This window comes from Silurus aristotelis (assembly GCF_946808225.1).
Source record: "Silurus aristotelis genome assembly, chromosome: 15".
Classification (NCBI taxonomy): Eukaryota; Metazoa; Chordata; class Actinopteri; order Siluriformes; family Siluridae; genus Silurus; species Silurus aristotelis.
The window spans coordinates 16,602,908-16,617,687 of record NC_139588.1 but is presented as its reverse complement, the minus strand read 5'-3'; the positions used below and the strand labels follow the sequence as shown (position 1 = coordinate 16,617,687).

Below are 14,780 nucleotides of genomic sequence, written 5' to 3'. Positions count from 1 at the left end.
GAAATGTGGAATGCAATGCTCAAAAACCACATACCGTACTTATGACCAGGTGACCCAATAATTTTGGCAATATAGTGTGCGTCAATGGAGCAACAGTCTTTTCTGATCACAAAATAGCACCCAGGTGTCAAAACACAAGTTGCAGTTCAGTTGTTAAAGAAGTGGTTCTTAAACTGGGGGACACCAGATGTCACTTGGGGGGATGAATAAAAGATATATATATATATATATATATATATATATATTTAAAGATTATAAAATATTATAAATGTTATGCAGCACACAACATTGAAACATCCCCAAAACGTACGTTGGTGTATTAGTGTATTTTATAAAATGTAGAATTAAAAAAATGTTGTATATTCAACATCAGAGAAATAAGAGAAATCAGACAAATAATGCAAATTCAATTGTTTTTGGTACAATCTAAACATGTTTAAGTAAGTGTAAGTTTGAGGATGTTTTGCGTCATTGGGAGATTTTTTTCTGTTTTGGGACACAAAAGGATTCACTCTACACAAGGGGGCCTCCTGCTGAAAAAGTTTGAGAACCAGTGGGTTAAAGGCTCTATTTTTGAGGTTTAAACACCAGCAGTGACTCCCAGTCCCTTAACAGCAGATCCTCTACTCTGATCCCAACCTACTAACAAGCTAAAGCATGTGAATAAAGAATTTTACTGTAATATAACGTATATGTAATACTAGCGACTTCAATGAAAAAGATGTTGTATAATGTAATTTTTCTCAGGTTTGAATGTGCACATATTAATTATATGCAGTGGGATCAAAATATAAGAAAATACAGCAAAAAATTCATTAAATAAATAGTTCTTGTCCCTGTTTGTGGAGACATTATCACCAGCATTAGCATGAAGAATCTATGCCTGAATCAAACCTGATAAAATCTCTGGCTGATCAATTGGCTCATTCCAATTTGAATCCATTTTATAGAAAGGCAACAGTGTGTTTGGTAGCCACTACTCCAAAGTCTTATACTACTCAGAAGCAAACATACTCTAAAGCTTGCATTCAATTTGCCCCGACCTACAGCTCTGTGGATTTATAGCTCATTAGTGTGATATGTAATTTATGCCTAAACTGAAACCAAGTGATGAAATGTCATTTAAAGAGAAAAGCTGGAAATAGATTTAAACCTTCAAGGATTTGCAGGATTTCACAGCCTCAGCCAATGACTGACAATCACGGAGGGTAAACTGAAAAAGAGGCCACTCAAAGTTCATGCCACAGTTTTTCACACCGTAAACCAACTGCAGCTCATTCAGGTTACTCAATTTGTCCAGCAGAATTCGGAAATCAAAATGATCCAATGAGGCCTCCTCAGGGTTGCTGACCGAATCCACACTGTCGTTCTCCTCAAATGCCTCTGGCTCCTTAACTAGTGGGAGGAGCTGAGAGATCCTCAGTCTCTTCACAAAGTCTCTGCACAGCGGCACGAGCTCAAGAACCGAATTGTTGTCAGTCACGTCTGGGACATAATGTTCAATTGTGTTCTCCAGATGACATTCGAAGAACATCCGCTTCCAGCTGTTGCCATATTCAGACACATCGCACAATCTCCAGCGTTTCAGACAGCAACGCTTCCAGTAATCCTCATCACTGATCAGGTTTGCTGTTGTGGTCAGAGGCAGAGTTGGTGGCAGCTTTAGCAGGACAGAAGCCTTATGCTTGGGTGGAAGTTCCTCAAGAATGGGATTATCTGTAATGAATCAGAGCATAAGTGGAAAAAAAAAGTATTTTTAAAAGAATAAGAAAAATTCTTAAACATTGTTCTGTCCAGTGGGTCTTCAAAAACTCATTTCTATGTTTGTAATAATAATTAGAAAAAATAAGATTACCTTCAAAATGTTGTACAATGTGATCAAGACAAAGTTGTGTCAGTGAAGGCACCAAAACTAAAGACCACTCCAGATCCTCAGCTCTAATTCTGCGCATCTTTCCATGGTCTACCCAGAGTCTAGACTTCTTCATATTAATCACTGTTGTTGTGTATGTCTGTGACAGAATGACAGACAGACAGACAAACAGACAGACAGACAGACAGACAGAGAAACAGACAGATAGACAGACAGACAGACAGACAGATTAATATATATATTAGGTGTGTAACAGTACACGCATATGTGCACCAAATGCAATTCTTGTTTCACGTGCTACGATAGTAAAATCGGATTTCTCTCACGAGCATTATAAGTGGGGGACCCTACGTTTGTTCTGTCTCTGCCTTGCACTTGCGTGTGAATGTGGCTACTCAATCTATACCAGAAACACGGTTTGTAGTGCGCAGGTGCAAAGCGATATGGTTCAATTTTATGTCCAACTTCAAGAATTTATCTTAAAAGGAGAAAATCCTGACAATTCCGCATATCGAGGGAGTGAATGAATGAACGAAGGACAGAAGGAATGAATTTATTTATGAATCAATAAAATGAACGTATAAATAAATAACAAATGTGTGCGTTCAAGAAACATGCAAGATCGTAAAAGTATTCTGAAATAAGAACAGTTAACTTGATCATATTTTTAGAAAATTAAATATAGTTTAATAATGTAAAAACACAACACACACACACACACACACACACACACACACACACACACACACACACACACACACTTACATTAAATGTAAACTTTTTAGTTACATTTTTCCATTTATTTAATGTTGTGTAATCAATTTAATTTGTGCTGATTTATTTGATTACTCAATTGAATCAATATAATAAAAAGTGTATTTTAAATATATATATATATATATATTTAAATAATTAAATATCACATTTACAAAAGTATTCAGACCCTTTGCAACAATTACTTTAGGTGACTCCCAATTCTCTTGATCACTGCTGAGATGTTTCTACACATTGATTAGAGTCCAACTGTGAAATAATACACACCTCTCCATAGAAGGCCTCACAAGTCCAAGGAATTGCCTGCAGTACTCAGAGACATGGCTTTTAAAGGAAACAAATACTGTGAAGAAATGTGGCACAACCCACACTCTTCCAAGAGCTGGTCACCTGATGGTATGATGGTCACTGAGCTCTGTAGATCCTGTTTAGAGATGGAACAAAAAGATCCAGAAGTACAACCATCAGTACAGTCCTCCACTGATCTGGACTTTATGGCAGAGTGGCTAAACAGAAGCCTCTACTCAGGGCAAAACCCCTGGAAGCGTGCTTAGAGTTTGCCAACAGGCACCTGAAGGACTCTTATACTGTGTGGAACAGGATTCTTTGGTCTGGTAAAACCAAGATTGCATTGTTTGGCCTCAAATCTAAACATGATGTTTGGAGATAATCAGATGCTGCCCAAAAACCATCCCAAAGTAAAGCATGATGGTGGCAGCATCATTCAGGGGGGTTTGTCTGCAGCAGGGACTTGGCAATTGGTAAGATCTGAGGTCAAGCTGAATGGAGCAAAGTGCAGAGATATCAAAGTACAGAGATATCCTTAATAAAATGTTAACACCCCAAAGCACACAGCCAGGACAATTTGCTTAGGGACAACTCTGTGAATGTCCTAGAGTGACCTGGTCAGAGCTCTGACTCAAACTCTATTGAACATCTTTGGAGAGACCACCTGAAAGTGTCTGTACACTGATGGGTTCCATGCAAACTGAACCATCATGAAAATCTGCCATGAAGAATGGCAGAAAATCTCTATATCCAGGTGTGTACATCCAAAAACACTGTAATTGTTGCCAAATGTGTTTTAACTAAGTAATGAGTAAGGAGTCTGAATACTTTTGTACATGTGATATTTAAGTGTTTTTATTATTATCTAGAATTATGTTTTTGCGTACTGAGTGTAGATTAATGAGAAAATAAATCCGTTTGACCAACTGTAGTATCGGGCAGCAAAATAAACTGGAAAGAAGTGAATGGGGTCTGAATACTTTCCAAATGCACCGTATATACTGTAAAACAAAGAGACTGACATGTATTTTAGATGAAACTGTACCTCTGATAGACTTTTCTCCTGAACCCCAGCAGAAGGTACAGGCGCACCAGCTAATTGTTAGCGTCTCCGCTTAGGCTGCGCTCCATAGGCACGTGACACGTTTCCATGGCGACATACAAGCTATCGCGCGAGCTACCTCAGTACATAGAAAATGCGTATTAGAAAAGAAAAATGCCTATAAGTATTATAAGATCATTTAAAAATAGTTGTAAACAAATATAAGAAGCTTTTCAAATGTAGGAGAAAAAAATACAAATTGTGTCCGGCACTTGTATTATAGTTTAGCGTTAAAAAGGGGGCGTGGCCATTAGGTATAATAAGTAGTATGACAAGATTGTAAATAAAGAAGGTGTTTACTTCCGGTATTTCATGACGTTTAGGGTTGTGACGTACACCAGAGTTACGTGACACTGTTTTTGAGTTTCCGGTTGATTGAACGAGTCTGTTATAGAAAGTGATGTGGAACACAATGATGAGGTAGTTTGGTAGGAAGTCAGCCGTCCACGTTTACTTTAATTCACTTCCAGCTTTGTTGTTCGTTCAGACGAAATGCAAACGTAACAGGCGCCTGCGTTGGGAGAGGACATGGCGGATTTATTCAATAAGGTCGTTTATCGTCCCTTATCTCAAGCTGATCTCCATCAGCCAGGATTTCATATTGCCTTGCTAAATCAAGATGCAGTATCAAGGTCTTTACGAATCATCGCTAAAGGTCATTGAGTAAAGAAATGCTTTCCTGTCATGTGTTGAACACCATTCAATGCCTTGTCCACAAGTAATCATATTTCATGATTATTTTAAATTTTTCTCATTTCCTTACACATGTTGTCCGTGCATTACAAACCAAGGCATTCAGTAGTGTCCTACCTGAATCAGTCTATCATTATGATGCACCTGCTATAGAAAACACTTCAAGTCAAGTCAAGTAAAGTTTATTTCTATAGCGCTTTTCACAACAGACATTGTCTCAAAGCAGCTTTACAGAAATCAACAGTTAAGGTGAACGGTGTGCATTTGTCCCTGATGTGCAGCCGTGGCGACTGTGACAAGGAAAAACTGCCTTAGATGTTATGAGGAAGAAACTTTGAGAGGAACCAGACTCAAAAGGGGAACCCATCCTCATTTGGGTGAAATCAAGAGTTTGATCATAAGTCTTTCAACAGTACAGAACACTGGAGAGTGAGAACTAACATGATTACTGAAGTATAAGATTATAAGTGATGTTTTTTCTGCAGTCTTATACAGTCTATATGGTTAGTAGCTCCTAGTTTTATGAGCTCAGCATTTGTGATCATCACAGATCCAGCATCAGCTTCTCCATGCCAGAGCCTTTAAACACTCCAGGAGGATCAATGTCAAAACCACACATGTAGCGGGATTCAAATAGCACTGGTACGTCTCTAGATGGTACGGGATGTTTGCGAGTTCGGCATCTACTTCTTTAAATGTCCGTAATCATCACAAGGTGGGACGTGACTGGAGCTGGCCAAACCTCAGGGTGTCTTGGGATGGGGAGAGAAAGAGAAGCAGTGGAGAGGAATTAGTGTAGCTGCTGTTCATGATATTAACAGCACAAGTTGATAATGTGCATGTGATCAGATGTTCTAGAGCACAAGGTTATGGTGGGAGACGTATGTTATGTGTAGGCTTTACTAAAAAGATGTTTTTAATCTGCACTTAAACTGGGTGAGTGTGTCTGAGCCCCGAACACTGTCAGGAAGACTATTCCAGAGTCTAGGAGCTAAATGTGAAATTTCTCTACCACCTTAATGGACTTTGCTATTCTAGGAACTACTGGAAGCTCAGAGTTTTGAGATCTCAGGGAGCATGACGGATTGTAGCGTGTTAAAAGACTGGATAGATACATGGGAGCCAAACCATTTAATGCTTTATAAGTAAGAAGTAATAGTTTGTAGTCTATTTGAAACTTAACCGGAAGCCAATGTAGGGACGATAAGATTGGGGTTATGTGATCAAAACACCAATATTATACATAAACACAGCATAACTGAGTGCAGCATCACAGACAGGAATTTCATACAGTGAGAGTGAATGTCATTACTAAAGCAATGAACACAAATCAACCAGTCTCTTTTCACTGCAGCCACAACTGCACCTCTCACATACATCATCTCTAGCAGAAGCGTCAATATGAAATTAATAAAATGACCCCGGGTTTCCGTGCTTTTTTCCCCGATTTTAGCATCAGGCTGCAACATAACAAAATTGAAAGAAAAAAGAAGAAAGGGAAGGGTGTCTGAATACATTCTGAAGGCAGTGTAGCTTGAAAGGCACATCTTGAAACCCCAGTCGGCTTTGAAATCTTTTTGCCTGGGAGAGACTTATACTCTTACCAATAAAGTGACAACTGCTGGAATCATAACTATCGGCCTATTGGATACAAGGTCAGAAGTGGATAGTATTACATAGTCACTTCTTCAAAGAAGCTGCACTGTCACCTGCCAACTGCGTCCGACTCACTTATGCAAATAGCTTAGATATTCACATTATACGATGCCTGGAAGCAGATATATATATATATATATAAATGCACCATGTATGGGGAAGACTTTAAATGGAAAGTGCGTGTTTGTGATTAGAGATAGAACCCGAGTGTGAAGAGTTTAAAGAAATACCTGGTATGTAACTCCTACACAGGGTACAATACATTTTATATTAGAATAAAACATTCTACTGAAAAGTTTCATGCTATTTTGTTAGGATCTGTTTTAACAACACAAGGTGATAAAACCACCCCACCTGAGCATCTAAACATACAGGTAGGACAAAAAAGTGGTTTGACTGTAGTATCAGAATAATTGAAATCAAGTCAAATGCTATGCTTTCTGTGCCATGTTTTATATGTATAATTACTGTAGATACTATTAGCTATTTGCAACCATGAACGAATAGTATAAATTATAGATATTTCTATTACTCCAAATCAGCACAAGCAATAATTTGTTTGATTGCGACTTTATTTTTCCCCCAGAAACACAACAGACCTCCAGTATTCTGAGAAACAAAACTACTAAGACATACATTTTACCTGATAGGGTACAATAAAATTAGACTTAATCTTAGATTACAAACCTGTAGTACAGAATTCTGTTTAAATCTATAAATAAATTAAAAGATAAAAAAAAAAAAAAAAGTTATAGGACCTGTTTTAAAAATGCAAACTGATATAAGCACCATCAAATATATTATAACTAAGAATACAGGGGGAAAAAAACAAAACAACAGTGCTCTATGTTAATATGTATGTATTTTATTTATTTATTTATTGTGAATCTATTATGAGAGAATTACTAAAGTGAGATTCTCCTGTGCCATTTTCATGTATTATAATAATCAATTCTGTGATTTCTTTTTCTTCTATCTATCTATCTATCTATCTATCTATCTATCTATCTATCTATCTATCTATCTATCTATCTATCTATCTATCTATCTATCTATCTATCTATCTTACAATTAGGAAAGGTAACTATTCAATATACAGTAAACATTTGACAAATCGTGTGTTTGTCATTCAATTATACCAGCACAAGCACTAATTTGCTGGTCTGTTTGGTTTGTCCCGTTTGTCTTCGCGCTGGACTTTGTCCTGATTGGTGCACAGGACCTCGCGGATGCAGCGCTCACTCTCCAAGCTAATTTCAGTGAGGCGAATATCAAACTCCAACAGGGTGCTGTTGTGCGACATCCCTTCTTCCAGGACATTCCCTCCATCCTAAATAGCATGAAGAAGAAGAGTGCCAGATGTTTTATAAATAATGGGATGCGTACAAGTTTAACTTACATAGCTGTGAATATAACATTGGGTCCAAAAGTCCATGGGTATTAAAATGCTTTTATTAAAAATTTACAAAAATTACAGATTTTCAATGTGCTGTCAGACTTTTGAATCCATTTTGACATGCCACAATGTCCTCTGTACTGTTTCCGGAAGAAAACACTAATCAATCCCACATTGTATTGTATTTTAGAAAGTCCCAAAAACCAGTGTTAAACATGAACGCCTGCATTTGAAAAGAAACACAAGAAGATCTGATGTACAGAACTCACCATTCCCATTTTGTTGCAGAACAGGTTGAGATTCTTTAGTGCCATGTTACATACTAAGACCTGTGAGAATGCTGAGGCTGTGGGCTCCGTCATCTCATTGGCTCCTAAATGTAGGTTTACCAGAGTCTGATTTTTTAGCAGGGCTTGAGCTATAGCCTGACCACCTTCATCCCCCAGCTGGTTCAGTCTCAAGTTGAGTGAGACAAGAGAGGTGTTTTTAGAGAGGGCGTGAGCTAAGGCTTGGGCTCCTGGTCCACTGATCCGATTGTCATAAATGTTTAGCACCTCTAGACGGCTGTGGTTGAGGAGTTTGCCGATGGCTCTTGCCCCTCCATTTCCTATAATATTGTGTGACAAGTCGAGCTCCAGCAAGGATGGATGATCCAGAAGGTGGTTTACCAGCAGGCGACACTTCTGATCGTCCATCAGGCTTCGATTTATTCGGAGAACCTTTAAGATTCAAACAGAGTAAACACAACATATCAGTTACCATAAGGGGAGATTCACAGGACAGGGCCCAAAGCTCAACAAGGAGATCGTACATTAACTGTAATATAATTTAGTTATGAAGTAGGTGTAATAGCTGAGACGTAGTTTGGGAGCGAAATATGCACCCAGGTTTAAAATGAGTTGTTCATGCTATTAATGTAATAAAACATTTTTTTTCTAAAATAAACGGTTCTGTTTGTGGGGACATTATCACTAGCATTAGCATGAAGAAAGCATAGTACAGAATCTATGCCAATATAAGATCCAATTAAGCTCTGGCTGATAAAATCTAATTCTAAATGCATTGTGCCCTGCCTACTTCTGCAACATTGATAGACATTTTACAGAAAGGCAACAGTGTGTGCAGAAGCCACTACTCCATGGTCTCATACTACTCAAAGGCAAACATACCTTGCAGTAATTTAGCTTGGACTTATAGCTCTGTGGATTTATAGCTCATGTGCAGAATGAGATCATCAGCATCTATGCCTGTAATATGGACCTGTCTTTTAGTGCTAAACAATGTTGAGAGTGTACATTAGAATATGTAATTTATGCCTTCACTGAAACCAAGTGATGAAATGTCATTTAAAGAGAAAAGCTGGAAATAGATTTAAACCTTCAAGGATTTGCAGGATTTCACAGCCTCAGCCAATGACTGACAATCACGGAGGGTAAACTGAAAAAGAGGCCACTCAAAGTTCATGCCACAGTTTTTCACTCCGTAAACCAACTGCAGCTCATTCAGGTTACTCAATTTGTCCAGCAGAATTCGGAAATCAAAATGATCCAATGAGGCCTCCTCAGGGTTGCTGACCGAATCCACACTGTCGTTCTCCTCAAATGCCTCTGGCTCCTTAACTGGTGGAAGGAGCTGAGAGATCCTCAGTCTCTTCACAAAGTCTCTGCACAGCGGCACGAGTTTAAGAACCGAATTGTTGTCAGTCACGTCTGGGACATAATGTTCAATTATGTTCTCTAGATGACATTCGAAGAACATCCGCTTCCAGCTGTTGCCATATTCAGACACATCGCACAATCTCCAGCGTTTCAGACAGCAACGCTTCCAGTAATCCTCATCACTGATCAGGTTTGCTGTTGTGGTCAGAGGCAGAGTTGGAGGCAGCTTTAGCAGGACAGAAGCCTTATGCTTGGGTGGAAGTTCCTCAAGAATGGGATTATCTGTAATGAATCAGAGCATAAGTGGAAAAAAAAAGTATTTTTAAAAGAATAAGAAAAATTCTTAAACATTGTTCTGTCCAGTGGGTCTTCAAAAACTCATTTCTATGTTTGTAATAATAATTAGAAAAAATAAGATTACCTTCAAAATGTTGTACAATGTGATCAAGACAAAGTTGTGTCAGTGAAGGCACCAAAACTAAAGACCACTCCAGATCCTCAGCTCTAATTCTGCGCATCTTTCCATGGTCTACCCAGAGTCTAGACTTCTTCATATTAATCACTGTTGTTGTGTATGTCTGTGACAGAATGACAGCTCGTTTTAAACACATGTGCAAGTCTTTTATCGTTTCCTGTGATGAGCTACTTGGATGGGTATATGTAACTTAATTATGTATTGAAATCCTTTAAACGTAATTCAGGTTTATATTTATCTGTAACAATTTTGTAGTTGTGTGTTTATTGATTTTGTATATTTGTGTGTAACAGATACAGACAGCCTTTTCCAGAGCAACTTAGATTTATGTTATTTTTAAACAACTGTCATCTGTGAAATTCAGCAGAATTACAAAAGGGTTTTTTTTTGTGTCCAAATTTGTGTCAGCTTGTTCACTTCTCAACCCCGGTTCTCAAAAAGAAAGGAATAGTGTATCTTTTCAGCTATGGAACAAGTATATTCTGTTGAATTCATCATTGTTTTTTAAATCTTATATGTAAAAGGTTCACAAGAATGAAAATGTAGATATCAAAGATATCACCATCATTAAAGGCTTCAAAAATACTTGCTCTTTTACAACACAGATTTTTGCTTTTTTCCCCCCTCATTGTTGGTTGTGTTATGAAACACATTTGAAATATTCCATTCTTAGCTAACATTTTATTTTCCCTCCAATTTAAAGGAGGTAAATAATAAAAAAATACATTTCCACATATTTTAAATAGGGATTCATATCAAACCTGTATGTGAGTATTTTAGGCACAATGCTTAACTAAAGATTATTGATTGTTCTTTTTTTGAAGAAGGAGAGTAAAGTTTTTGATTTTGATATTTGAAGTCAGTTTTAACACAGTGAAGATTTAGCGAAACTTATTCAGTCTTACTTAGTGAAACCAGTTGTTTATTGAATGCATTATACAGTAAATAATCTTGTTATCAATGAAACTGGATCATTTGTTTTTACTGAATGTAAAAATTTAAATTTTAGGTAAAAAATTTATTAAATGAACTGATTAAGAACTCACATTGTAAAGTGAACTGAAGTTTACTGAACTAAACAATGCTTCTTACAGTGTATGAAAATTAACTCAGTTCTATACAACCTGTTGACATAAAAAGTTTATTAAATCAAACATTTTATTTTCTTGAGTGTAGACAGACACATATACACAGACACAGATAGATAGACAGACAAATGAGCAGGCAGAAAGATACACAGATACACAGACAGACAGACAGACAGACAGGCAGACAGACAGACAGTGGGACAGGCAGGCAGGCAGACAGACAGACAGACAGACAGACAGACAGTGGGACAGGCAGGCAGACAGACAGACAGACAGACAGACAGACAGACAGACAGACAGACAGACAGTGGGACAGGCAGGCAGACAGACAGACAGACAGGCAGACAGACAGACGGGCAGGCAGGCAGACAGACAGACAGACAGACAGACAGACAGACAGGCAGACAGGCAGACAGACGGGCAGGCAGACAGACAGACAGACAGACGCAGACAGGCAGGCAGGCAGGCAGACAGACAGACAGGCAGACAGACTGGATGAATGAATTATCTAGGTTATATATCGAAGCAAAAAGTAAACACGCTTTGCAGAATGGAAAACAATTAGACTGAAATGTATTTTAGATGAAACTGTACCTCTGATAAACTGTTCTGAACCTCAGCAGGAGTTCCAGGTGCAGTAGTTACCCGTTAGCCTCTCCGCTTAGTTTTGCGTGACACGTTTCCATAGCGACACGCAGGCTGGCGTGTGAGCTCCCCTAGTGGTGTAACGAGCGCAGCATAAAATGGCGCTTTAGAAAATAAAATATCTCGGCTATAAAAAAAAATATTCATATACAATTCAAGATGTTCGATTAAATGTATTTATATATTTTTTTATTACATATATAAGAGTATGACCCTGCTTTGCTTTTGTAGTTCAAAACAGCCACAACATGCAGGACAATCTGAATCCTTCAGACAGTCACATGACATTGTTTGTCTTTTCAAAATCCTTGCTTTTTATATTACTTTTTAAAAAAGGTAAATTCAACTATTTCAGTACAATAATAGGATGTGTTATAATAAAATATGACACCAGTTATTCATTTAGATTTTTTTTTTTAAAAAAGCATCTTTTAAAGGCCTTTGAATGAGATACTGTATGTGTTTAATGCAAAACATCCTGCTGAGAGACATGTGCATTGCATGTGGTTCAGTATTTCACATATGAAATGTTTAGAAGATAAAAGAGAAATGGTCTGAAAGCTCATATACATGCTGCTAATTGCATGCAGTTGGTTCAGAAGACCTGCTGTGTTATAAATAACCTCACAGGATCAAAGTGTGAGCGGTGGTGTATGTCGTGTCAGATGATTTTCACACAGAACTTTCACACAAGATCTCTCCCAGCTATTTCACTTCTTTTGTGGGTTTGTATGTGACAGACATTTCCACACCTTTGTAGTTGGGTTTTTTTTTTTTCAGTAGTGTGAAAAAAAACTGTGGAGCATTGTAAGAGATTTTCAATCTCCACTATTTCACAAATCCCCCTAAAAGAAGTGCTGTTTGACATCCTGGATGATCAGGGATTGTGTGCTACACTACACTTTCCCACGACCCTCACCTGTGAACAGGATCAGTTGAGTTTGCCATTTGACTGCATCTTCTTTCTGTTTCTGTTTTGGAAATATAGTTTCTTTTTGTTCACTTTTATTTATTTTTTTTTTACTTCATCCTCCTTTTTTTTGTAGTTGCACTTAACAATTTCTTTTGTCATGAACTGGGTTACTGATCTGAAGGTTGGGGGTTTCAAGCTCCAGCACTGCCAAACCGTTAACCCTCTCTGCTCCAGGAGTGCTGTATTACGGCTGACCCTGAACCCTAAAGAAAGAATTGTGCCATAATAGATGTGACAATTAAAGGCTCTTACTCTATATCTTTTCAACATGTCAATAAAAGTCTACCATGTTAAGTTACTACCAACTAAAGATCATGGGGACAACATTTTTTAAAGTTCTAGCTTTAGTCTGGTCCTAGATTGTTCCAGTTAGGATCCCATCCTGGTTCTTTACACAGACCACACAACACTGATTGATCTGGATTGGAGGACTAAAGCTTTTCATGATGCAATCACAATATTCCAGTGGCGGGCGGTCAGAGCCAGCAAAGCCCTCTCTGCTCGGCCTAAACACTATCAGAAGAACTGACCTACATTTACAACCTAAATTCTAATATTTCTTTCATAAAATTGTATTAATTTATTCCCAACGATCTATTCCCTTTATTTTGTTGAGTTTCTCTTGGCTGCACTGCTTCCAGTATGTGTTTGTTAGAATTTTTGTCAATCAGATTTCAGCCTCTATGTGCTGCCATGTCGATCCAATCTGCCCAAGGCCTTCAGTGTCTGTAGTGCTGGCTCTTTCACCATAGTCTCCTTAATAATTAGCTCTGATTCTTTAACCAATTAGATTTCATATTCGCCTCACAGGGCAGCTAGATGGCCCAGAATAGTGTCAGCATTTTTCCATTCTCTGATTGGTATCTTTTTATCAAGGCCTACACATCAAACACATCACATATCATAACCTTGTGCTCCATTACATCTGATCACACGCACATTTTGTGCTTGTTAATATCATGAGCAGCAGCTACGCTAATTCCTCTAAACTGCTTCTCTTTCTCTAACCATCCCGAGGCATCCTGAGGTTGCTCCAGCTCCAGTCGTGTCCACCTCATGAAGATTATGGACCTTTAAAGAAGTAGATTTCCACCATTTGGATTCCACCATTGGAACATTGGACCTCTTTGAATGTGTGTGTGTGTATATAAAAAACAGTTGCTCAGTAGCTTCTAGTTTTATAACCACAAATGACTGTAAAAGACTGTAGAAAGATCATTACTTATTATCTTACACTCCAGTGCTCATGTTAGTTTTCACTCTCTGGTGTTTTGTATTGTTTTATAGAGTATAATCACACTCTTGATGTCACCCAAATGAGAATAGATTCCCCTTTTGAGTCTGGTTCCTCTAAAAGTTTCTTCCTCATAGCATCTAAGGGAGTTTTTCCTTGTCACAGTCACCATTACTGCTCATCAGGGATAAATACACATCGTTCACCTTAACTGTTAAATTCTGTAAAGCTGCTTTGAGACAATGTCTGTTGTGAAAATCACTATAGAAATAAACTTCACTTGACTATCACACAAGTGCAAAATGTACATTTGGTGTGTCAGATGCACCTGCCTAATAATTGGCCTAATTTGCAGCACAATGCTGATTAACAATAATAATTTATAATAATCGGCCCGATTAATGGGTCGACCTCTAGTTTTAAGTGATGAATAGTTAGTGAGATTAAATTTGTTTAATTAAACACAATGCTTTGGATAGAGCACTTCCTTTAAAAAAAATAAAATAAAATTTACATGTGCAGAATTTAAATGCTTTAAAAGTGTATTTAAGAAAAGAATGAATGTTATCACTATTTCAACCTATTGATATTTTGTTAAAAAGTGTTACATACTGTAAATAATGTAATTTTTACGAATGTTATTGGCTGGGAACAACCACATCACCTATGGTCAAATTCTTCCAATCACGCACGGCTCCTCCAATCCAGATGTTTTTTTTTGTCTATGCTCAAGATATTCAAAAGAGATGTATAAAAATAATCTGCTGCCCCCTAGTGTACAAACACCTACATTTCCGACAGCGGTCATATGTTTTTCATGTTTCCTGTAAACATAACTGTTTGGGTGTTCTGTCAAAACATTCGCTACATTGGTGCCTTCAAATAGAAAAAAATCAAAATAAATAAATAAAAAAATAAAACGAGC

The 14,780-nt window shown here is 37.7% G+C and overlaps 1 protein-coding gene across 1 annotated transcript in view; it reads right to left on the bottom strand.

Annotated features, from left to right (window-relative positions):
- drc5 (dynein regulatory complex subunit 5) overlaps positions 1-11,745 on the bottom strand; it is a 41,257-nt gene extending 29,512 nt beyond the window's left edge. The window contains exons 1-9 of the mRNA XM_083563441.1: positions 11,598-11,745; positions 11,008-11,039; positions 9,862-10,018; positions 9,160-9,722; positions 8,052-8,501; positions 7,538-7,716; positions 6,151-6,190; positions 1,856-2,012; positions 1,154-1,716 (exon numbers count right to left, since the gene is read on the bottom strand). Coding sequence (XP_083419567.1) covers positions 1,154-1,716; positions 1,856-2,012; positions 6,151-6,190; positions 7,538-7,716; positions 8,052-8,501; positions 9,160-9,722; positions 9,862-9,994 — 2,085 coding nt within the window. The 5' untranslated portion in view covers positions 9,995-10,018; positions 11,008-11,039; positions 11,598-11,745. The remainder of the gene's footprint in view (positions 1-1,153; positions 1,717-1,855; positions 2,013-6,150; positions 6,191-7,537; positions 7,717-8,051; positions 8,502-9,159; positions 9,723-9,861; positions 10,019-11,007; positions 11,040-11,597) is intronic.
- Between the last annotated feature and the right edge of the window lie 3,035 nt (positions 11,746-14,780).